The sequence below is a fragment of the Danio rerio genome, chromosome 3 (genome assembly GCF_052040795.2).
Source record: "Danio rerio strain M-AB ecotype USA chromosome 3, GRCz13ab, whole genome shotgun sequence".
In the NCBI taxonomy this organism is placed as follows: Eukaryota; Metazoa; Chordata; class Actinopteri; order Cypriniformes; family Danionidae; genus Danio; species Danio rerio.
In genome coordinates this window covers 50,081,898-50,107,500 of record NC_141023.1, presented here as the reverse complement: position 1 = coordinate 50,107,500, position 25,603 = coordinate 50,081,898, and the positions used below count along the sequence as shown (strand labels likewise).

At 35.3% G+C, this 25,603-nt stretch overlaps 1 protein-coding gene and 1 long non-coding RNA gene across 2 annotated transcripts in view; both read right to left on the bottom strand.

The window, feature by feature from the left end:
* Positions 1 to 25,603, bottom strand: part of LOC147846022 (uncharacterized) — an 885,319-nt gene that overhangs the window by 243,614 nt on the left and 616,102 nt on the right. The window lies entirely within an intron of this gene.
* tbcd (tubulin folding cofactor D) overlaps positions 1 to 25,603 on the bottom strand; it is a 93,917-nt gene that overhangs the window by 16,390 nt on the left and 51,924 nt on the right. The window contains exons 20-31 of the mRNA XM_087245093.1: positions 24,901 to 25,018; positions 24,766 to 24,826; positions 24,666 to 24,688; positions 24,546 to 24,577; positions 14,272 to 14,334; positions 14,093 to 14,169; positions 13,922 to 14,003; positions 10,186 to 10,304; positions 7,629 to 7,720; positions 7,306 to 7,446; positions 5,383 to 5,466; positions 2,053 to 2,211 (exon numbers count right to left, since the gene is read on the bottom strand). Of these exons, the coding sequence (XP_087101219.1) occupies positions 2,053 to 2,211; positions 5,383 to 5,466; positions 7,306 to 7,446; positions 7,629 to 7,720; positions 10,186 to 10,304; positions 13,922 to 14,003; positions 14,093 to 14,169; positions 14,272 to 14,334; positions 24,546 to 24,577; positions 24,666 to 24,688; positions 24,766 to 24,826; positions 24,901 to 25,018 (1,051 nt within the window). The remainder of the gene's footprint in view (positions 1 to 2,052; positions 2,212 to 5,382; positions 5,467 to 7,305; positions 7,447 to 7,628; positions 7,721 to 10,185; positions 10,305 to 13,921; positions 14,004 to 14,092; positions 14,170 to 14,271; positions 14,335 to 24,545; positions 24,578 to 24,665; positions 24,689 to 24,765; positions 24,827 to 24,900; positions 25,019 to 25,603) is intronic.

Sequence of the window (25,603 nt, the reverse complement as noted above, 5' to 3'; positions counted from 1 at the left end):
TTCCGGTTCTTTATACTTTAATAAATGCATCAGAGCAAACCATTTTTGTTGCTTTTTACTGCAAAAGGTAAAAAAACGAAAGTATAACTATTGTTCTGATCCATAGTTATAGAGATGTAGAATTTAAAGTTGTTATTTCTTTTTTTAATAACACAATAATATTAACCACAGTTCTGTTATGAGAACTTCTGGAGAAATTAAGGCTCAATCCCAATACTATTTTTGTACCCCTTCCCCTCAGCCCTTAAAAACGAGTGTACAAGGGAAGGGCTTCACAGTGCAAGGCACTGTACAGGGGAAATTCACCCCTAACGCCCCATTCACACGGGGCATCAGATTCAACGCTTCCCATTCAATTTGAATGGGTAAAGTTAATTGTTGCCGAACTGCATTGTGGAGCCGTCGGCGCCGCTTCAGTGGTGGTGCTCGCTGCAGAAGTTGGGACTTGCGCAACTTTTTAAGCGCTGATGGAAGCATCAGCCAATCAGATCGCTGAATGCAATTGCATCAGCTCAGACAGAAGCCGATTGCTGACTAATTTCATTGGCTGAGGGTGTTAAGACGATCGCTTCAACCCCAACTTCAGCCACACCCTTTGTCAAACGTTGATGCTGAAGCCCCGTGTGAATGGGCCGTAAGAATTGGGACAGCACTACAGCACCTGCACACGTCACCATTTGTCATCGCGATTCGAATGAGATAAGACGATCGCGACTGCTAAAGTTATCCCAGATGTGTTATTTTTTTGGTATTTATCTTGAGGAAATCACTGAAGGCGTATATTATGTTATCATAATGATATGATGTGGAAATAAGATTGTAATACTGTGCATTTACACAGTGGCCATATTCATCTATGTAAACACACCAAAAACAACATTAACATTATAGCAGACGCTGTAAAATCCCATTTCCAGCCACTAGACTTATCTGACAGGGTATTCGAGTGTCATCGAGTGTCAGAATGTTGTGGGACTGCTATACAGGAGTTATGATTATGTATTATAAATCCAAAAATTTCGTTTTTTTTTTTTTAACATGACAGTAAATAACGAAAGTGGTTATGAATATATTAAAACATGTTTGTTTGTTGTAAAAAATTGCAATGACGAAAAATACTAATTTGTTGATTTCCTTATTTCCGGGTGTAACTATTCTGCCGTTATGGCTGGTGTATTCTGGGAAATTTTTTTACGCCTTGGTTTCGACCCCTTGGTGTGGTCCTGAAAAATCTTTATTCAAAGGGCTATTTTACCCCTTTCCCTTAGCCCTACGCCTTCAACTAAAAATAATTTGGAAACCCCTTCACGGGAACAGGCAAAATACTAAGGGGAAGGGCTAAAAGGTAGAATTGAGATTGGGCCTAAGTATGGTTATGAATATGAATATGCAATGTTGATATGTTTGGTTTTGGCAGAAGAGATCTGCTATGCTGCTGCTGCTTAGACTATTGCTGCTGCCAACAACGTAACACTTATGAACACCAGTAGTAAATCTATACACAGGTGGAGCTGGGGTGGAGGGAGGGGGGTCTCTGAAAACTGGCTTCAGTATGTTAAAGCACATGACAATAAGGTATATAAATGTTGAGGAGCAAGCTCATTAGCTGCTGAAGTGACATCAACTTATCACATATGCCATTTTTTTGATTATATCATGGGAAGCCGATTGGATAGGATCTATCAGTCCTATATTTCAGTTTCATGACAGAACTTTGTATACATATTTTTTATTTAATGTAGTTTATGTTATAATAAAATCTTCAAGACTATACTAATAAGTAAAACATTAAAAAAAAGTATATATACATATATATATATATATATATATATATATATATATATATATATATATATATATATATATATATATATAGAAAGTAAGAAAGATATATATAGATATAAGAAAGTAGAGTCATATAGGCCTATATTGTATCACAATATTTAATTTAAAAACTAGTAAGAATGATTACTCATAGCAACTAATAAATTGAACTATAATTTTTCAGATTTCTCGATACACAAAACTTTTGATTTGAATTGTTTCACTTACGGAGGGAAGATGCTCAGTAGCTCCTCATGGTGGGGAATGTGAGGTACTGCAGGATCTGTGCCATGGAGCAGGCGCAGAAAAACAGTGCCAGCATGGGCCCTGTAGCGGTCGATCTTCTCCGCAGCCTGCTGGGCCAGGCAACACATCATGCGCAGGACACTACAGACAACGGGGAACATATCAGTCCTGTCAGAGCTAATTGCAAAGGTAGAGATGTACAGTAAATATTTGATACCTCTAGAATTTGTATTTGGAGTTTTGACTCAAAATGGGGCACTGATTATACCATGTAGCTTATCAAATGTGCAAGTAAAAAAAAAATAATAATAATTGTGTGTCACTTTAAATGCAAATGAGTTACAGCTTTACATTGGAAGTTGGAGCCTTTATATGCTTTTCTGACACACCAGAAAATATCCAACAAGCAAGTTTCATTAAGCCAAAACTTCAGAAATTACAAGCTGACATGTCACTGCTCTATCCTGTTGTGCTGGCCCTAGCAAATAAACATTAAACTAAGTACAATTCTGTCATTTTTTTTAGCAAGCAAAAAAATGCATTTATGAATTATACTGACGGTGCTACTTTTTTGGATAAATCTACCAACACAGTTCGGAACTCTGCGAATATAGTACATAGTAACATTTGCAAAGATCGATCACAGAGAGATTTTAAAGAGTCAAAGGTGGTCAAACACCACCTCATCATGCCACGTCTTTTTTATGAGTTTACATACAGAAGCAGATCTATTCAGCTGTTGTCCGTGGAAAATAGAAAACAATGTAAAGATGACATAACCTCGTGGAGGAGGCTGTTCATCAGATGTTTAAGAAACGGTTATTCTCTCACAGCCGCCTTTGTTGTTGTGTTTAAAGCTACATGCGAGCAGTGTGACGCATTTATAACCATACTTACTGCAGTGGAAAAATGTCACTTAGCTAGGGATGTCCCGATCCGATATTGATATCGAAAGTAGGTCTGATATCAGTCCAAAAAAACTCTTTTAGGTTGCATTTACACTACAGATCTTGATGGTCAATTCCGATTTTGTGACTGTATCTGATTTTTTTGATGACATCATCTTTTTAAAGTGACTGGTATGTGATGGTCTGCATTTACACAGCACACGGCAAAGGCGCAATGAGCAGGTAAAAAACAGAGCGGGCGCTGACTAACAGCTGATAATTAAAGAGTGCTCTTTTCTCTATGTATGCAATCTGTTCGCAGCTTTTGACAAGCTGTTTTAGTATAGTTTATGACAGAAAAGTTCTCATTTGTCCATCTTCTTTTGATATATAGGCTTTTTTTTTAAACCTTTAGCCCTCTTAATGTAATGTCCATGGCTTGATTTATGCATGTGATGTAGCTATGCACTAGTTTTATATTAGTTTATATTGGTTACGTGGCGGACATTGCCGACATTGGTCACATCACAGTTACTTGATCGCCCAAAATTTAACCCACATGCAGCAAAATGAGTATAAAACAGACGTCTTCGGAAAGTTTCTTTGCTAAGAGGAAAAGGCCCAGTGAAGGAACAACGAACTGCCAAGGTATGGATTCGCAACCCATTTGTAGGGTCAGATGGAATCTGCGAACATTTTTCGCTATTTCTGCGCAGAATTGTGTTAAAAATCTGCGGATTTATGCAGAATTATTTTGTGAGTATCATAACTAAAATCTTAATATATGAAATAAAAAATATTACCTTTTTTACTTTTATTTAATGTTTACAATGCAAATCCAATTAAATCCACTTGATTTGGTAAACAAACCAAGTCTCTCTGATATCTACTAAAAGACAGAAAATATTACTTTAAAAACTGCATTGTAAATTAATCATATGAATATATTCACATTAGTCAATATTATGACTGTAATTAATTGAAAAACTGAAAAAATGACACACATTTACACAAGTAAATAAACAGAATCAATGATGCTAAAAATCTGCGGAATTCTGCGCGCACAGATTCTGTGTGGGCCTACTCATTTGTCAACAAATCAGGTGAATCCACTATAGATGTGGAAGAAGATCAACTAATGGAGATCACAAATGACGGCCCACAAGCAGTGCTCAAGCCAATGAACCCCACTAGCGCACCGCAAGTCCCGTGACAAGAACTGACTGATCAGCGGCAGCTTGTATGGAATATTCACATTTTGGAAAGACTAATTTTCTCAGACAAACACAGAACACACAAACACTGCAGTGCTTTGTAATTTTCTCCATACATAAAATTTGTATAAGAGCGACAGCAATGCTTTGTCAGCTTGTCATCCTCTAAGAAAACAATTGATGGTTGCCTAGCAACCTACAAAACTTGAAAATTGTCAATTGTCAAGCGTTGACCCCACCGAGGTGATAAAAAAGGTTGAGGACCACTGATCTAGCTGACCAAAAATGGACAAATTTGTAATCCGTCCTCCACAAAAAAGACAGTCTCACTCATTCTCCTCGCAGCATTCCTCACCCTAATTAATAGAGTATAACAATTAACATGTAAGTATTAAATTGTAAGAGACTACATTATTTTTTTCCCAAACACACTAGTGTGAATACTGATTTTTGTTATTGAATTTTAAATAGGGTTAATTTAAAGTTTTGCTTTTATATTTTACATTAGGCTATTGTTTGTGCATAAACATATCTAGATATAACAAAAAATTTTGGGAAAAATTTTTTATAAAAAAAAAGGTTGGGAACTACTGTCCTAAAGCTTCATGAGCAAAGTGAGGAGTTACTTCATTTTACATCCAAAAGTGAAGACAAATTTTACACACTCAACAAAGCATGCATAGACACAAGTGCGAGCAACTGATGGCATGTTATCAGCTCCAAACAGGTACTGTTTACTAACAGACTGACAGTGGCAAATATTGGCCTGCCATATGTAATGCAGCATTTTAGGCAATTTTCGCCTAAAGTATGTTTTTGGCAACATGGTTGTTGTGTTATGTAGCCTTAGATTACTCAGATTATCATAATCAGTCCCTCCAGGATTTTGCAGTTCAGTGTTTTTTTTTTTTTTTTTTGCAAACAATGCCAGAAGTTTTGAGAAAAAAAAGTAATAGCAAAATCAGTCATTTTAGGCAAAAAACAAAAATATCTCAACAAATAAAAATACATTTTTAAAAAAGGTCCCACAAAATCCTAGAAGAATCCTGATCGTATGTAAATGTAGGGGAGGTTGTGGAACCTGGAAATTATTATCGTTTATAATTCATTGGGATTATAATGGCTGCATTTTTCTCATTATAGGCCGGTTGTTTACACACATTTTGGATAATACAGTAGGTCCCCTCTAAGGGCAACTGATATCAACTCACAGGTCAGAGGAGAGCAGCTCTGGAGCCGATGCCACCACCAGCAATGTCACGTCCATGAGGCTGCTCATCGCTGCCGCTCGCACCCTGAAACACAGAGTCACACTGCCAAACTGCTCCTACATAACCACACGATAGATGCTTCAAATATTTGTTGATGCTGTTAGTCATGAAGGCATTAAAGATTGTTGCACATGTTGCTTGTTGACATTTTCAGCATTATGCTGAGGGTTTGCTGCGCCTGAAGGCACCTGTGAGGAATGTCAGGAATGCATCACTCCTGGGGGCAGTAAAAGCAGGCTGTGGATATATATTTTTGGGAAATATAATCTACCGTTTTTGGTAAAATCGTATTAATGAAAGTTCTGGACAAACTCACAAATCTAAGTCAAATTGAAGTGAAACTTAAGTATTATTGTATTAAATATAATAAATATTAAACATAAATATTTGTCTGATTTATTTATTTTTAACCAATGAGAGTCAACAGGAAAGAAATAACCTACAAACAATGCAAATATAATTTTATTTGTTTTCTTATTTATTAAACTAATTAGCACCGTAATATTTTTACAAAGTAGCATATCATTATTATTATTTTGAATAATAATATCATTAATAATAATAATGATAATAATGATAATAATAATAATAATAATAATACTAACACTAATATCAACAAAATTAATAATAATATAATTATTGTTAATATACTACTACTACTAGTACTATAACAATAATAATAATAACAATAATATTAATCACAGTTGTTGTTGTTGTTAATAATAATAATAATAATAATAACCATCGTTACTGTTGTTATTGTTAATATAATAATAATAATAATAATAATAATAATAATAATAATAATAATAATGGTAATAGTGATTATTATTATTATTATTTGAATAATAATATTAATTTTTATCATTGTATTATTAACAATATCAACAATAACAACAACAACAACAATAATAATAATAATAATAATAAATGTTGTTAAGACAAAAAAAAAATAATAATAATATTAATTATTATTATTGTATTAACAAAGCTTCTTCTTCTTCTTCGTATTATTATTATTGTATTAACAACATTTATAATAATAATAATAATAATAATAATAATAATAATAATAATAATAAATCATAATAATGTAAATATACTACTTCAACTACTATTACTAATAACAATAATATTAATCAGGTATTGTTGTTGTTGTTAATAATAATCGCTGTTACTGTTGTTATTGTTAATATAATAGTAATAATAATAATAATAATAATAATAATTATTATTATTATAACATGTATTATTATTATTATTATTATTATTATTATTATTATTATTATTATTGTTGTTGTTGTTGTCTCAACAACATTCATAACAATAATAATGATGATAATAATAATAATAATAATAATAATAATAATAATAATAATAATAATAATGATAATTGTTAATATACTACTTATACTACTATTACTGATAACAATAATATTAATCAGTTATTGTTGTTGTTAATAATAATAATCGCCGTTATTGTTGTTATTGTTAATATACTACTACTACTACTACTAATAATAATAATAATATTATTATTATTATTATTATTATTATTATTATTATTTTAAATTTACCGGTAATTAATGACAATACTGAGCTTCTCTGGTTTTATATATATGAATTTATGTAAAATGTAACTTTCAAATTTTAAATAAAAATGTTGCAGCAGTTTTTTACTTTTCTTTTTATTACATAACAAAAAATACCATGTTTTTAGACGTGTGTGAATTCATTTTTAGACAATAAAACTAAAATGAAAACAATAAAGACATTTTAAGAGCATGTATTGAATCGACTTTGTGCAGACTGTGAACTGTGGTTTGTACACATGCACACCTCCAAAAAGGCACTTAAACTCACCAGGCCCCCACGTCTCCTCTGCTGTCAGTGCTGTAGTCGTTCATACAACCCAGCAGGGCTTCATACACAGGCCTTATATTGTCCTCACACAGGACTTGGTCTGACCTGCCTTGCGCACACACTCCTACAGCCACACACACCCTGAGAAGACAAGAAGACAAAGGACATATGGACACGCAGCGCAAGATGGGACAAAGCAAAGCAGTGAATGAGACACGAATTTCAGGTCCAGCAGGAAGCAGCAGGAGGCGTTGACCAGGCTGGCTCATGCTAGGCTCAGCCGGACTGGTTCTTCTTCTTCTTCAGACGGTGGTGTTACTCACTGAGACATGGCTGTGGCAGCATCCCTCCTGGCTTCTGTTAGACTCTCCCCTTTCTGAGCAACCCTACAGGTTGCCTGGAGCCCAGACAGGATCTGGAGAACATGTATGAAAATGATTAGGAAAACAATTAGGACACCTTTTATTTTTTTCAGTTTTTTACTTTTTTAGAAAACAAATTATTAACTCATGTATTTAGTTATTTTTTCCCTTTACTGTTTGTTTGTTTGTTTGTTTGTTTGTTTGTTTGTTTGTTTATTTATTTATTTATTTATTTATTTATTTATTTACTTGTTTATTTAATTGTTTACTTATTTTTACTTGTTTATTTACTTATCTATTTACTTGTTTGTTTATTGATTTACCTAACTGTTTACTAAATTATGTGCATGTTTAATTATTTACTTGTTTATTAACTTATTATCTTATTTCTTTACTTTTTTATTTGTTTATTTAGTTAACTTTTTTATTATTTACTTAAATATGACATTTATTATTTGTTTACTTATTTATATAAGTGTTTATTTACTTATTTACTTAATTATTTAATTAGTTGTTTATTTACTAATTTGTTTATTAAATTATTTACTTGTGTATTTATTTAACTGTTTATTAACTTATTTGTTTATTTACTTACATAATTATTGAATTAATTGTTTGTATACTAATTTGTTTATTAAATTATTTATTTATTTATTTATTTATTTATTTATTGACTTAATTTTTATTTACACATTTATTTACTTTTTACTCATTGATTTACTTATTAATTTATATCATTATTTACTTTACTGTTTATTTACTTATTTGCATTTATTTTTGCAGTTATTTTTGCATTTATTATTTATTTATTTACTTACATGCTTATGCTCATAGCTGCTTCTAAACTTTGAAATGATTTACCTTTATCTATTAGATAAAGGCATCATCTTTTTCTGTTTTTATATCCAAGTTAAAAAGGCTCTTAACACCTAAATGCCTTAAAAGATTTTAACGCCTAAATGCCGCTTATTAAGCATCTTACAGATTTCTAAAGTGTAGAAGATTCTTTCCTTTTACTCAATTTATTTTTTTAATTAATTCGTTTTTTTTTATTTCTTTTATTATTTTAGTCTTCATTTTAATTTTGTTGTTATATAATTCTGACTTTAACTGTGTGTGTGTGCGTGTGTGTGTGTGTGTGTGTGTGTGTGCATGTATATATATACTTTTTTGATTTAACAACTTAGTTTACATTTCAGCGTGCACATACTATAGCTATACATACAATATATAGTATATAGTAATATACCTGTACATACATTTGTCAATTTTTATATTTTAATCTCTTTACTTCTTATTTTTAAATGTTTTTGTCCTGTCACTGTCATTCTGTCACACGATGAAAACATTTATCACGACAACAGATTCCTTGTAATTCCTTCTAATAAACATACCCGTCAATAAAGCTCTTTTTGAATTTGATTCATCTTAAATTTACGTTTTTTAGACTACAGAACTTAAACATTATGCAAAAGCAAAAATATGTATTTCTTTATTTAAATTGTTAGGTATTATTTAGTGCAAAAATTAAACAGAATTAAGCATATCCAAAATAAAAAGTTTTTTTTAAACTTAATATTTAATATTTCCCAAATGATGTTTAACAGAGCAAGGAAATTTTCACAATTTTGTTTTCCTCTCCGTTAAACACAAATTCATGTATTTAAAAAATATATATATTTTTTATTTATATTGAGATCTCAAATATATACAGTTGAAGTCAGAATTATTAGCTCACCTTTACATTTTTTTAAATCTTTTTTTTTATATTTTCTAAATGATGTTTAACAGAGCAAAAATATAAATAAATAAATGTAAAAAAAAAAAAACAAAGTTGTCTAATAATATTTTTTCTTCTAGAGAAAGTCTTATTTTTTTTTTTTCGACTAGAATAAAAGCTTTTTTTTTTTTTTAATATAACACCATTTTAAGGACAAAATTATTAGCCCCTTTAGGCAATTGTTTTCCGATAGTTCACAGAACAAACCATCTTTATACAATAACTTGCCTAATTACCCTAACCTGCCTAGTTAATCTAATTAACCTAGTTAAGCCATTAAATGTCACTTCATTTACTGTCATCATGGTAAAGATAAAATAAAACAGTTATTAGAGATGAGTTATTAAAACTATTATGCTTAAAAATGTGTTGAAAACATCAGCTCTGTTAAACAGAAATAGAGTAAAAAAATTAAATGGGGTCTAATAATTGTGATGTCAACTGCATGTACATGATACCAATCATATATAAATTCCAATATTTTTGTAACAAAAGTTTTTTTTCTATGTATGTGTGTGTTTGTGTCAATATACATAATAAATATATAATAGATAAACATATATTGTGTTAAAACAAACTTTTATTTTGGATGTGATCAATTGCAAAGAATGCCCAGCACTATTACCTATTTAGTGAGATAAATTATAAACACAATTACATTATAAAAAGTTTGACATGCTCAAAGTCTAGTGTGACTGTGGTTTAAGTCTTGTCCTATAAGAGTTCTAAGGGTCTGACCTGCTGTAGTTTGTTGTGGATCATGAACGGAGGTAGTGAGCCCAAGGCGAGAGCACAGCCACAGCGAGTCAAAACCTCTGGACTCTGCAGGGCCGATAGGTACTGACTGACCAGCTCTTCTGTGTGTCCACAAATAGATAAATGGCAGAAAGCATGTCACGTACACTCAATTACTGCTTGTTAAACATTCAATAATTTCAAAACCATTAGTACTGATTTACCATGAGCAAGGCAATTTGTAACTTTATTGATATAGTGGCTAATTATATTCATATTCATTTGTACAATCTCATTTGTACCATTTAGTACGATTTGGTCATCCCTTTAATGAGGGGTAGGTTTAGGGGTAGAGTTTGAAGACGCCTCCTTTTTTATTGTTAAAATAAAAAAAGTCTGCACCGCTACGCGTGATGGATGACATTCTGCACCTTACTGCAGCTTTTGACACTATAGACCATGAGATCCTTATTTCCGTCTTGAGAATTTGGTGCACATTCAGGGCTCTGCTCTTAAATAGTTTAGATCTTATTTGTTAAACAGAAGCTTTTGTGTTAATGTTGGTCAGACCTTTTTATCCTCACACCCCTAACATGTGGAGTTCCGCAAGAGTCTACCCTTCGACCTAATTTATTTTCTTATTATATTTCACCTTTAGGATCCATTTTCGTAAATATGGGGTGGCTTTTAATTTTTATGCTGAAGACACTTAGATTTATGTCCCTTTTAAAAAGTAAAGATAAAAATGGGCTTGACTCCCTTATGAGATGTCTAATCGAGGTAAAGACCTGGCTGTTGTCAATTTTTTTTTCAATTTCAATGAAGAAAAAAGAAAAAACCTTGGGTTTCATTTCGATAGTGATCTGAATATTAACAAACAATTAGATTCAGTTGTTAAATCCAGTTTTTTTTCCATTTACGACTTGGCAAAAGTGAAGTCATTTCTCTCTTTTAATGACCTTGAGAAGGTGATCCATGCTTTTATTTTGAGAAGACTTGACAATTGCAATTCTCTATATGTGAGTATTAGCCAAAATGCCCTGAATAGATTGCAATTAGTACAAAATGCAGCTGCGAGACTTCTGACAGGGACTCGCAAGTACGAGCACATATCCTCAGGTCTTTTCTCTCTGGGCTGGCTGCCTGTTAGGTCACGGATTGATTTTAACATATTATTTTTGTTTTTAAATCCTAAATGATTTGGTACCACCTTACTTATCAGACCTGTATAATCCTGGTAGGTCACTAAGGTTTTCTGATAATTTTTTCTTTCTGTACCAAGGTCCTGGTATAAGCGAAGTGGAGATCAGGCTTTTGCTGTTATGGCCCCAAAACTCTGGAACGGGCTTCCACCCCACATCAGACATGCTCCAACTATATCTGTTTTAAAAAGCGTCTCAAACGGCATTTGAGCCTTTTTAATGTTGAGGGGTTTGCCCCTTTGCCCCCTGCAAATAATGTATGTGATGTAGGTTTTATTTTATTTAGTATTAATTGTGTTCAGCACTTTGGGCAACGTTGTAACTAACTAACTAACTAACTAACTAACTAACTAACTGACTGACTGACTGACTGACTGACTGACTGACTGACTGACTGACTGACTGACTGACTGACTGACTGACTAACTAACTAACTAACTAACTAACTAACTAACTAACTGTTTATATATGCTTTAGAATTATTACAAAAAAATAATTTGGGAAGAAAAATGAAAAAGGACTTCATGTGATCTTAAAACTACTCTTTTCTGCTAAATTGTAGCCTAGGGCTGGCGCAGTGAGGAAATGTATCTTGCGGTAAATCTGGATGGTTCAATAGCATGATATGCAGTATTCCTGCCAAACACCCCCGCATATAAAGGTTTCACATTGCATGTACAGCTCTGGTGTCAAGTTCTGCTGTCATTTTTATTTAGCCTACTGTTAAATCCTGAAAACAGAAACTAAATAACATAATATTTAACTACTTACTCATTTACTTCCAGGGCCGTTTATATCGAAGTTGACCATGTTGGCGTTTCATTCATTAATTTACTTTCTTTTCGGCCTAGTCCTTTTATTAATTTACTAATTATTAATTTTATTATTTTTTATTAATTTAATTTATCCAGCATATGTTTTATGCAGAAGATGCCCTTCTCAACACTGGGAATCACCCACACACTTTTGCACACAGTCAATTACATTACGGCCAATTTAGCTTATTCAATTCACCTATACCGCATGTCTTTGGACTGTGGGAGAAACCAGAGCACCCGGAGGAAATCCATGGTGAGAGCATGCAAACTCCACACAGAAATACCAACTGAAACAGCCAGGGCTCGATCCACACGTTGGTGTTTCATAACATCTCATTTTTACGAGGTGGGTTGTTAGACTAACGCTCAACCCCCAACCTGGAGGACCAGACTCCACACAGAAATGCCATCTGACCCAGCCGTGGCTTGAACCAGCAACCTTCTTGCTGTGAGGCGAAAGCACTACCCACTGTGCTGCCATAATTATTAAATATATATTTTTACTAATAAATAAATAAATAAATTTAAACAACATAAAACCATATATAAAAAATATATATTTATTCTCCAGGCATACAGTATATGCTGGCATAGAAACAAATTGCACTGGTCTAGCAGTTTAGCTGCAAAAAATGCTTTTCTTACTTTGATTGGTTGTCTTGTTTTTAGACCAAATATCTAAAAATGATTAGTTAAAAATGATAGCATTTTTATGGACAAGCCAAAAACATTGTCTTGTTTTGGTATTGTTTTTCCCCAAAACATACAAAAAGATTTACCAATGGGGCAAAAGCAAAATAATCTTACCTCAAGATTGTTTTGCTTACCTCACTGGCAAATTTTTTTGCTTGTTTTAAGGAAATACTCATTTATTTTGGCATATTGATGCCTTTAGATTTAAGAAAATATAAAAAAGGTAAGAAAATATTGTTTTGCCATGCTAAAATAATCCTGTATGTTTTTAAAACCACTGAACTCATTTTTATTTCAACATATTTGTATAATCTGATTTGATTTATGTTACTAATAAATAAATAGCAATAAGGCTAATAATTAAATAGCACTAAGTCAAATATATACAATTATATATAAATAAGTCTAATTATATATAAATACGTTTAATTAAATAATTAAATAGAGTGCATCTTGCCCAGTGTGAGAGTCACTTTATATTGTATATATCTATCAGGCAGTAAAAATTATTATAATGGAAGCGGAAGCGCTAAGGCTGGCTAGCTGAAATGAAAAGTCTATGTACATATACCCTATTCTTATCATTTTGGCTACACAGCCTGTACTTAAAAATCCTAGGCACAAATTGCGCTTTTGTCAGGTCTGACAGATTTCACCAAGGCTGTAGCTAACTGTCCTTTTTGCTCACTGACTTGTCAAAGTTTTTAGTTTTGGCACAAGAGTATCTGCCATTGCTTCAGTTTCAGATACAAACAATTAAAAGAAAAAAAAACAAACAAAAAACAACTCTTTTATTTATTATGAATTTATTTAACCTTCAGTGTGCAATAATTTAGTGTTAAAAAAAAAAGGGTTTTGCAGTTGATTTCATTCCTGTACGGTTGGTTTGTCAAAATTGTGGTTATTGTGAAAGCTCTATTATAGACTATAAGTTTGGACCTGGCTGGACATGCATTTTACCTATTATTTTTTTAATAATTAAGAATAAAAAGAAAAAAAAGTCAAAATTAAAGTTGTTTCATGTACCTTGCATTTTCACATCCGCTACTCCAGGTTCAACCTGATAATACTGCCAACACAACGCTGCCAATGCCGAGACTGCGGCATCCTTCAGAAAGCACATACATTATTTTCATCACATCCACACTCTATCCAGCTGTAAGCCATTCTCTGTGTGTGTTTGATTTGGGATTGTACCTGTATGCCCCGTCTGACTCCACTGGAGAACAGGTGAAGGTTCTTCAAGCTGTCATCGATCAACCACTGCCAACCAGCTGCGAGAAATCAGAAAACTCATTACATAAATGCGTCAAATCTACCAACAACACCACAAATCCATCAAAGCATCACTCCTTGTGCAGATGTAGAGCACTCACCGATAACTGGCTCATCTTTGAAGGGCATCTTGGAGAGAGAGAGCTTTTCAATGAGGCTACACACTGTAAAAAAAGACAATACCAGATCAGGGTGTAAAAAACTCTGAGAAATGTATTAAAGATGATCACATGAAATCAAAAATTACAATCTTTAGTTTGCTAAAAGGCAAGGCAGTGCAAGGCAAAGCAAACTTCATTTATAGAGCACAATTTAATACAACCCAAGTTGATCCAAAGTGCTTTACAATGAGATACAATATTTAAGAAAATACAATAAAACTTGTATTAAATATGTGAGAAAAGAAAATATACATGTATAAATGTAATGCTAAAATACAAATAAGTAGTTACATCAAAGGCAAGGGAGTAAAAATAAGTCTTTAAGCTAGATTTAGAAGGATGGGGAAATTCTGATGTTCAACTGGGAACTATTCCAGAGCCTTGGGGCCACAACACAGAAACCTCGATCACCTTTTGATTTGCAGCGAGATCGAGGGATCGACAAAAGAAACTGATCATCGGATTAATCGAATTAATGGGCTACAGGCTTTATATGGCCTAATAAGCCCGCTGACATAGGCTGGGGTAGAATTGTGCAAAGCTTTATACATAAAAATAAGGATTTTAAAATCAGAATTTTATAGGAAGCCAGTGCAATGAGGTGAGGACAGGGCAGATATGATCTCTTTTCTTAGTTCCTGTTATTAATCTGACAGCTGCATTCTGGACCAACTGTAATGGAGAAAGTGTTGATTGAGGTAGACCAATGTACAAGGAGTTGCAGTAGTCTAACTGAGAGGAGATAAAAGCATAGGTTACAGTTTTACACATTGACACTTTTACCACCGATCGCAGTTGGAAAAAGCTGCTCTTTACAACTGCATTTACATGCTTGTCAAACTGCAAAAGTGGATCAAAGATTACCCCGAGATTCTTGGCATGACTGTGCAGATTACTTAGAAATCCAAGCTGAGTTTTAATTGAATCATTGGAAGCAGCAGGACTTAATAGGAGCACTTCTGTTTTATTTTGATTTAGTTGCTGGGAATTATTGGTCATCCAAGTCTTAATGTCAGTTAGGCATAAGAAAAGGTGTTCTAATGATAAATCTTTTCCTAGTTTAATAGGAAAATTTAGTTAGAGGTCATCAGCATAGCAGTGGTAGTTTATGTTATGTTTGCGGAGTGTTGCGCTTAAAGGAAGAATGTAGAGAGAAAATAATAGAGGGCCAAGAATGGATCCTCATAGAACCTAGTACACCCGAAACACAAAGAGAGATTGGGAAGCATTTCGGAAGTGCAGAGCAACAGAAACAGCGCGCAGAAGAATGAATGCTTAGCTACGCACGTTGCATGCGCCGTGGGTCATGCCGATCACTCGACGCAGAAGCATAAACCAGGCTTAAGGGATAGAATTGGGATTGGGCCTTAAATTTTGACTCAAGTGTCAACAAATTCTTAGTAAGAAGTAGAACTTCAAGAGTAGGAGTAAAGTTTGAGACAGATTCTTAAGTTCTGAATTAAAAGTAGATTAAAGTAAATGATCCTAATGTATTTATATGTATTTTTATATTTTGGGTAAGGCATAAAAATAAAGAATGTTCATCCAATTAAATAGAGTCAGACCGTTATCTCTAATAATTCCGATAACTAGCCCAATCTGTCTGTCAGCAAATGCAGATTTGAACAACTGCGCAGCCGTTTGTACCCAGCTCCGCCGACCGCCGCGCATTCACAAGAGAGAGCATGCGCGCGACCGGTAAAAACCTGCAGAATAAAAACTTTTTAAAAACCTGAATCAATATTGGAGTTACTCTTGCATGCTGGAGAAAGGATGACACAATGTCTGAAGGATTTCTCTTAGACAGGAATTTTTTTTTTTTTTTAACTATTTTAGCTTCAAGTAAAGCTGATGTAACGTTAGATGTTGTTACAAATGGATTATATCTTCACAGAAGTGTTGTTCAGCCACTAAAATCTTCCAATAAAAGATTGATAAAATTATTTTCAGTTCCATAAGAGACCTTTTACAACATTGATAATGTAGATTTTAATTAGTTTAACGACAAAACACAAGTAAATACCGCTATTCCGCCTAGTCTCTCCCTATATTGTTTGCCATGCAACTCTAAATACTTGCTCTGAACTAGCATGTCAGTTTGGACTGCACGCCGCCGGACAAACACTAGTCACTTTCAACTCATGAGAGAGGGTTTTTTTGATGTGCTCTTTTAAGGAATCGTGGCTCTAGACGGTAGGGGAGGGACTGTGATTCAGAGATTTATGCTAAAATGTTAGCATTGTGGAAGATCACCTACTGCACCTTTAAGTGTTGTAAATTAAGAACTACAATGATTGAAACACAAAATGGCTGCCCTTGACCTCTTAATCAGCCTATCAGGAGCCTGCAAGAATGAAGTCACAGCAGCACGGCACCATTCACTGATGAATTGATGCAATAAAATTATTCAATAATTTCATTTCATTTTCTTGTCGGCTTAGTTCCTTTATTAATCCGGGGTCGCCACAGCGGAATGAACCACCAAATTATCCAGCAAGTTTTTACGCAGCGGATGCCCTTCCAGCCGCAACCCATCTCTGGGAAACATCCACTTTCACACACACACTCTTACACTACAGACAATTTAGCCTACCCAATTCACCTGCACCGCATGTCTTTGGACAGTGGGGGAAACCGGAGCACCCGGAGGAAACCCACGTGAACGCAGGGAGAACATGCAAACTCCACACAGAAATGCCAACTGAGCCGAGGTTCGAACCAGCGACCTTCTTGCTGTGAGGCGACAGCACTACCTACTGCGCCACTGCCTCGCCCTATTCAATAATTTAAAATGTCATGAAGAAGTAGTTTTGCATTATGTGAAAAAATACAAATAGGTACATGCATTTTACACAATCTTGCACAAATTGATTGATTGCATGCACAAATGTGATGCTACTTAAGTCATTAGGCTGATAAATCACATAATTGTGAATTGCACTCTTAGCTGTATATAAAAGAAAGATTGAAGCTTAAAACACTTAAAAAATGGATTCAAAAGGAAAGCCAAACTGGTCCAAGGAGGAAAGTGTTCTTCTAGATGGCATCCATGGGGAACATAATTTCGTTCAAAATAACTCCGTGAGGCCACTCTCTGAAAGAACCAAAGCACCATGTGTTGATCCTGGCCATTTTGGCAGAAGATCCAGGATCTTGGCATCAAACACAACTTGAACATTGATGCTGTGAAATCCTTTTCTATTGACATATGCCTCCTTATTTACAGTCAGAGCAATGATGCGATCATGAGTGCCATCAATGACTCCAAAGGAAGGGAAGGCTCCAGGGAAGCTTGCAATCCTCATAAAAGCCACTTGCGTTTGTTGTATAGTTTGGAGTTCTTGGAAAGTCAATGAACTGCCTTTTTATGTTTGGTGTTGTTACTGCTGCAACAGTGCTGTTTATGACTCTGCTGGCTGTGGATTGTGTTGGGCCTAAGTCAGGGGAGTCCAAACTTAATGCTTGAGGGCCGGTGTCCTGGGGAGTTTACCTCCAACCCCAATCAAACACACATGAACCAGCTAAACAAGTTCTTACTAGATATCCTAAACACAGGGGTAGGCAAACTCTGCCCTGGAGGGCTGGTGTCCTGCACAGTTTAGTTCCAACTCTAACAAAACACACCTGCTTATAGATTTCTGGTGATCTTGAAGACACTGACTAGCTTATTCAGGTGTGTTTGATTAGTGTTGGAGCTAAACTGCGCAGAACACCGGCCCTCCAGGACCGAGTTTGCCCACCCCTGTACTAGAAAAGTCCTGGCAGGTGTGTTGAAGCAAGTTGGAGCTAAACTCAGCAGGGCACCGCCCCTCCAGGACCGAGTTTAGACACCCCTGGCCTAAGTCATCACTGGTGCACTACTGCATCTTTCCAGTCGCCAAAAAAATTAGAGTCATTATTACCTTGATTCCTGCAGTCAAGGCATTGTTTTTCTAGAGTGTGAGAAGTTATTGTATTTCTGACTAGATTAGCGACAAAAAGAATACCTTCAAGATCAAACATTTGAGAAACTCCTCCTAAACTCATCTCAACTCCTCTTAAACTCATCTTATAATTGCAACACATTTTTTTTTACTTGAAAGGTGTGTGGTCTCCTCTCTGCTGCCAACTTGCAACTCCTAACTAGGTTAAGATACATCCCAAACACTCCTAAATAATTTAGGAGCTGAGGCCAAGTCTTAACACTTAAGAACCTTTAGAATTCACACTCAATCTTATGTCTAGAAATAAAAGTAAAATGAAGTCATTATTAGAATTTTGAAACTCTTAAGAGTAAACACTGAGCAGTTTTATACAAACGGTCCCAGATCTCATTCAATTAATTACGCTAAGCAAAATTAAGCCCACCAGAACAAGAAATTGGCTGAATGGATTCAAAGTGTTTTACTCAAGTAGACCTGTAATACGAGTCATTTCCAAAAAAATCAAAAATAGGAATGGATTATCAGATTATCAGACATATTTGCATGAGCAAAATCTTCAGTGGTGAGTGAGAAGTACTGTGAAAATGGTAAATAAACACTGCTTTGTTTATGGTTTGTATGTGTGCAGCACTAAGGAAAGGTACTTCCTCTTATGCAGAGATAGAAAGGACATTCTCATTTCAGTTAAATGTTGTCAGTTTGGTGTGTTCCTGTTCACACACAGCTTTTTCGGTCCAAAAGGCACATGACTCAGCATGGTGCGTCCTGGGGCCTCATGCATCAACGCTGTGTATGCACAAAAACTTTGGGCACGCCAGATTTCAAGCTCACGTTTGGATTTACTAACGATGAAATAAACGTGAGAATGTGAGTTGGTCCATGCCAACTTCATGTCTGGCGTACGTGCATTTCTTGTGTGTGTTTGCTTTATTTCCACTGGCGACTCCTAGAGGCAATTGTGTTAAATTGCACACTGCAAAGTATCTTTGATCTTTAATAAGGTTTCCATACCATAGAGTCGACCAGCCAAACATTAAAGCGCAATTTGTAACGATCGCCGGTTTTCCCAATGTAATCGGAGTGATCGACTGCACGCCCATTGCTATAAAGGCGCCATGAGAAGACGAATTTGCATACGTGAATTGGAAACATTTCCATTTAATAAATGTGCAAATAATATGTGATGCTCAAACTAAATATTGTAGCAAGGTGGCCTGGGTCAACCCATGATCAATGCATCCTCACAAAGAGCATGGTTGGGATGCCAGTGGTGAAATGCCAGTGGCGCTGCCTTGATATACCGCCTTGCTATACTGCCCTAACAAAGTGTTCCTCTAATACATTCTTCCAGACACGGATACTACTCCAGACAGTAAAGCGTCACCCACAATTGAGGCAACTCCTCAAAGGGTGTTAGATCAGCATCCCTTGTTCCCCCGCCTGTTTGGTCCACACTTTGACGGTGCGGCGCTGTTCTTCTCTATACCTGCACCTTTACATCGGATCGTTTCTTTTTTTTTATTTACTCAGAGTGTGATGTTCAGACCCCACTGCGTTAACCGCGTCAGCTAATCTCCCCCACTCTATTTTTCTCTTTTGTTATTAATTCCAGAGAACAAACTTGCAAATAACACATTTTCTCCAGTCTACATTCGATAGGAGCACCTCCAATTTACATACTGTGATTAGGTTTCTCTTCTTGCTTGCTTTTGCCATTGCTTTTTCGTTTGGGTTTGCCAAAATAGAGTCATTACCATATTTATAAATGGGAGGAGGCAGAGAGGGGTTTCGCGATTGTGCACATGCGCTCAGTTTTATGTTAATTCGGTTGTACAAATAGAATATGCGTAGGAGTGCGCATGCACAGTGTTTCATACATCTACATTTTTCACAGCGTATGCACATTTACAGCTTTGTCTGTCCACAATGTTTTAGCATGAATTCAACGCAAGTCTTTGTACATGATGCTAGTGGGTTTTAAGCTACTTTTTTTCCTGACTATCAACACTATCATAAACTTTTTATTTTACTTTAAACAACATTTCAAGAGTTCACACTTAGCTGATGATTTACAAAGCTTATTTGGCATGCTGTCCCGGGAGAGAGCCCCGAGCTCAAGGGCTCCTCGAGCCCGGGGCTTCCTCCCGTTGGCAGAGCAAGAAGGGAGCCTGAGCTCGGTGGATCTCAGAACTCCCCTGCTGCTGTAGCTAACGGAACGTAAGGGATTAGACAAGCTTGATTGTTATGTATGTTGAATGTCTTTGGATGGTGGGAGGAAACCAGAGAACCCGGGGAAAACCCACGCGGACACGGGGAGGACATACAAACTCCCCACAGAAACACCCAACGGTCCTATGGAACTAGGGCCGGCAGTATTCTTGCTGTGGGGCTCACAGTGCTAACCACTGGACCGCCGTGCCGCCCAATCACAGGTAAAGGAGGAGAATAGGGGAGGAGGGGGGTTTCTTCCAAACGAAGATAAAGTGAACTGAAAACTGAGGATATTTATAGTGGCTTAGGGCTCATATGATTGGAAGATTAGTGATTAGCAAATGCGAGACTGGCCGTGATAAATCATAAGCACGTGATCCTCTCGAAATTAGTTTATGAATAAACTTCACAAAGTTGAATGGTATCATTTAGCAAAATAATGACAATAGTTAATGAGAGAAGAGCAACACTAATTTGCACAGATGCTATTTTTTAAACAAAAAACTGCATGGATCCAAGATTATCAGTCAAGTTTGGTACATGAAAAATCATGGTTGGGGTTACATTCAGTATGGGGGGCATACAGCATGAGAGATCTGCAGGGTAGATGGCTATATTAACAGCCTGAGGTATCAAGACATTTGTGCTGCCCATTACATTACAAACCACAGGAGAGGGCAAATTCTTCAGAAGGATAGTGCTCCCTCTCATACTTCAGCTTCCACATCAAAGTTCCTGAAAGCAAAGAATGTCAAAGTGCTCCAGGATTGGCTAGCCCAGTCACCAGACATTAACATTATAGAGCATGTCTGGAGTAAGATGGAGGAGGCATTGAAGATGAATCCAAAGAATGATGGAACTCTGGAAGTCCTGCAAGAACGCTTTCTTTGCCATTCCAGATGACTATTATTACGTTATTTGAGTCATTGCAAAGATGTATGGATGCAGTCCTCTAAGCTCATGGGAGTCACACACAGTTTTTTATTCTTTTACCACTGCACCATGACTTCTATAATTAAAAATCAAGGCATGATCATGTTTTATTTTTTTGGTAAAAAAAAGCGTAATCTAGAGGCCTTTGCCTTTCATATAAGCCACTTCTGATACCAAATGACCCTCTAGAAGTCAAGTTATTATTTGTTGTTACTAAAACTTAGATGGGTGACAAGACTTTTGTCAGGCAGTGTATATGTTATAGTCAAAATATTCTTACACAGGTCACAAAATAGGTTTTCCTTTTCCTTTTAATAAATATGAGTATGTAAGACTTTGAGTGTCCGATTCTACATCTCGTATGTACAACCTGAACCTGATCAAGACAGTATGTCCAGCTATAGAAGGACTCTAAAATCTGTCAGAGCTGAGCAACTACGCATTTTTATTTAACACCATCGATAAATTAACAAATAATCTGTCATCTTTGGAACAAAATGTTCCGCCGCAAATTAGTAGTGATGACTTCATGACTTTTTTCAGTGATAAAATAGAAGGCTTTTAGACAAAAAATAGATGATGTTAAACCGCCTTATACTTCGGATCCAGTAAACATTTCACTGAATCATAATAACCTACACTGGTTCAAAATCATAGAACAGGAAGAGCAAAATAAAATTATGAACAGCTCTAAACCAGCGACGTGTATGTTGGACTCAATTCCAACCAAATTACTGAAAGAATTGCTAGCTGCTATAGGAGAACCTCTTCTTAATGTTATCAACCCTTCATTATCTTTAGGCCAAGTTCCAAATTCTTACAAGCTAGCTGTTATTAAGCCTATTATTAAGAAACTGCAACTGGACCCCAGCAACAAAGCTAATTATAGGCCTCAAATCTTCCATCAAATCTTCCATTTATGAGTAAAATACTAGAAAAAAGTTGTTTCTACCCAATTATGCTCCTTTCTGCCGACAAACAATGTTTTTGTAGTGTTTTAGTCAGGTTTCAGGGCTCATCACAGTACAGAAACCGCATCAGTGAAAATAACCAATGATTTAATCTTAGCTGCTGACCAAGGGTGCATCTCGATATTAGTTTTTATCAATCTTAGTGCGGCATTTGACACCATTGACCACAATATCCTCATAAATCGCTTAAAGTCTACAGGTGTCCAGGGACAGGCTCTACAATGGTTTAAGTCATACTTATCTAACCATTACCAGTTTGTGAATAATGGACACAAATGGACAGCCTTCACAAGTCAGCCCAGTACAGTATGGGGTGCCTCAAGGATCAGTTTTAGGCCCTTTGCTGTTTACAATTGACATGCTAACCCTGGGAGACATTATTAGAAGACAAGGGATCAGCTTTCACTGCTATGCAGATGATACTCAATTATATATTTCAACTAAACCTGATGAGATGTCTGAAATGTCTAAGCTAACTAAGTGTATTAAAGATGTTAAAGACTGGTTGACCAACAATTCTCTTCTCTTAAACTCAGATAAAACAGAATTATTACTTATTGGGCCTAAATCCTGTACACAAGATCTCAACTCAATTAACAGTTAGAGGGATACAAAGTTAGCATTAGCTCTACTATAAAAGATCTGGGTGTCATATTAGACAGCAATTTAATTTTTGAAAATCATATATCCTATTTCACAAAAACTGCCTTCTTTCATCTGAGAAATATCGCTAAGTAATGAAGTATGCTATCCATCTCAGATGCAGAGAGGCTAGTTCAGGCTTTTATGACTTCTAGGCTGGACTACTGTAATGCTGTTTGCTGGCAGCCCAGCATCCTCCATTAACAAACTTTAATTAGTACAAAATGCAGCTGCCAGAGTTCTTACCAGGTCTAGAAAATATGATCATATCACCCCAATTGTATCCTCCTTACACCGGCTGCCTGTTAAGTTTCTATTTGAATTTAAAATATTGCTTCTTACATTTAAAGCTTTAAATAATGTAGCTCCTGTTTGTCTAACCAAGCTCCTGTCTCGGTACAATCCAAATCACTTTTTAAGATCTCAAAACTCAGGGCTTCTGGTGGTACCTAGAATAGCAAAGTCCAGTAAGAGATGTAGAGCCTTCTCATTTATAGCTCCTAAACTTTGGTATAGTCTTCCTGTTAACATCCGAGGCTCAGACACACTCTCCCAATTCAAAACTAGATTAAAGACCTATCTGTTTAGTAAAGCATACACTCAGTGCATCACTTAGTGGGTTTCCAGACAGGTTTCTGCATCTTATTTATATACACTATGAACAGCAGCTACGCTAACTATTCTCCTTATTCTCCTTTTCTACATGGGGATCCTCTTCCCGAGGCCCTCAGATTATGCAGAGTCACTGATTCGATCCACGACCAGCGACAAGATGATCCTAAGGTTTCTATATCCTGGACCAGACCGTATCCTGAGCAGCTGCTGTGGTGGTCAGGAGTGGTCTGGTTTCTCTCAACGTATTTTTTCTTCACTTTTGTCAATTTGTCAAGTTTTTTCTTAAGCTTGCATGGTTTGGGATCGGTAGAGCTACGCATCGATAAATTTGCTCTGCAGTGTTTGGACTCTCAGTAATGATTATAAACCACAATGAACTGAGCTGAACTGAGCTGAACTGAACTTAAACACAAAAAAACTGAACTACACTGTTCCAATTTACAATGAGCTTTTATGTGAAGCTGGTTTGACACAATCTACATTGTACAAGCATTTTACAAATAAAGGTGAATTGAATTGAATGTCTATTTCCAAATTATTAATTATTTCTTTCCACTTGAAGATGAGTAAATAGTCACAGGTGAACTATACCTTTTAATTATGAATTATCAGTGAATATTTCTGGGGACATAACATCTCCATGGACTTCTATTGCCACGATGCAAATGTATACATCAAATTACTCCATCTTCAGACTTTTTTTTTTTTTAAATAACTATTCAAAACCTGTGGTGCATTAAACATGCAAATCTAAAAGCTGAATGCAAACAAGTCATGAAAAATTTAGTGGTTGTGAGCTTAAGATTTTTACGATAAGAAAAATAAAAGATCTGACAGCAAGTAAATTAACAGTAATTTTGCATTTATGGATAAACGGATTCTTTAAACATACTTCCAAAACGTATTTAATTTGTCTTACCAGCTGGTCTCATAAGCTCTCCACCAAATCCCCTAGGGTCAAAAAAGACTTCAGTTGTGAACTATAGACAAATAAATGCTCTTAAAAGCTTTGATGTCAAGCACTGAAGCAAGTGCATACCTGTACTGCTTTCTGTCAGAGAGCTGAAGGGAAATGTGGAGGATTAGTAATGATAACCTGTTTTAATGAATAATTTCACGAAACAGCACAAGAAACTGACCTTCTGATGAATATCTTTAAGGCCTTCGATGGTGTCAGAGGACATGAGGTCAGTCACTGACCTACAAAGAAATGAAGCAATTACATAAAACACACTCAGGAATAGGAAAGGTTTTTAACAGAGAGCGGGTGTAACCTGTTGTTTTGGGCTGCTAGCTTATAGAGAGCATGAGTGATCTCAGCACAGGCCAAAATTGCACCATGACGGCTGTGCAAATCCATCCCTGTGGCCATGGGCAGCAGCTGGGGTAAAACTGAAACCAAAAACATAAACAAATAATAGTCAAAATGTGATTTTTTTTAAAGCTTTTTTTTTTTTAAACGCTTGTTTTTGACCTGCAATTTACAGAATCAAATCAATGCGCATGTGAGTATCTTTCTGACCACCCTTCAATTCCACCAATTTACTTCAATTCTTGTGGACAAACCACTCATAAATGGACCTTAATGCAAAGCAATAAGAAATGACATTCAACATTGGAGGGAAAAAGCAAAGAAATAAAATAAATAATTAAATAATAATAAACAAATACAGTATATGAGTAAATGTAATAATGAATATGTCGAAGTATGGCTGCACGATAAAATGCTAATCACGATTATTTTGCTCAAAACGTTAAACATGGTTAATGGTTGTGTGTGTGTGTATGTTTTTGTATATATATATATATATATATATATATATATATATATATATATATATATATATATATATATATATATATATATATATATATATATATATATATATATATATATATATATTCTTATTAAACTTTACAGCCACAAATAAAAAAAATTAATAAAAAACATAACTTGTAATAAAACTGGGTGAGGAT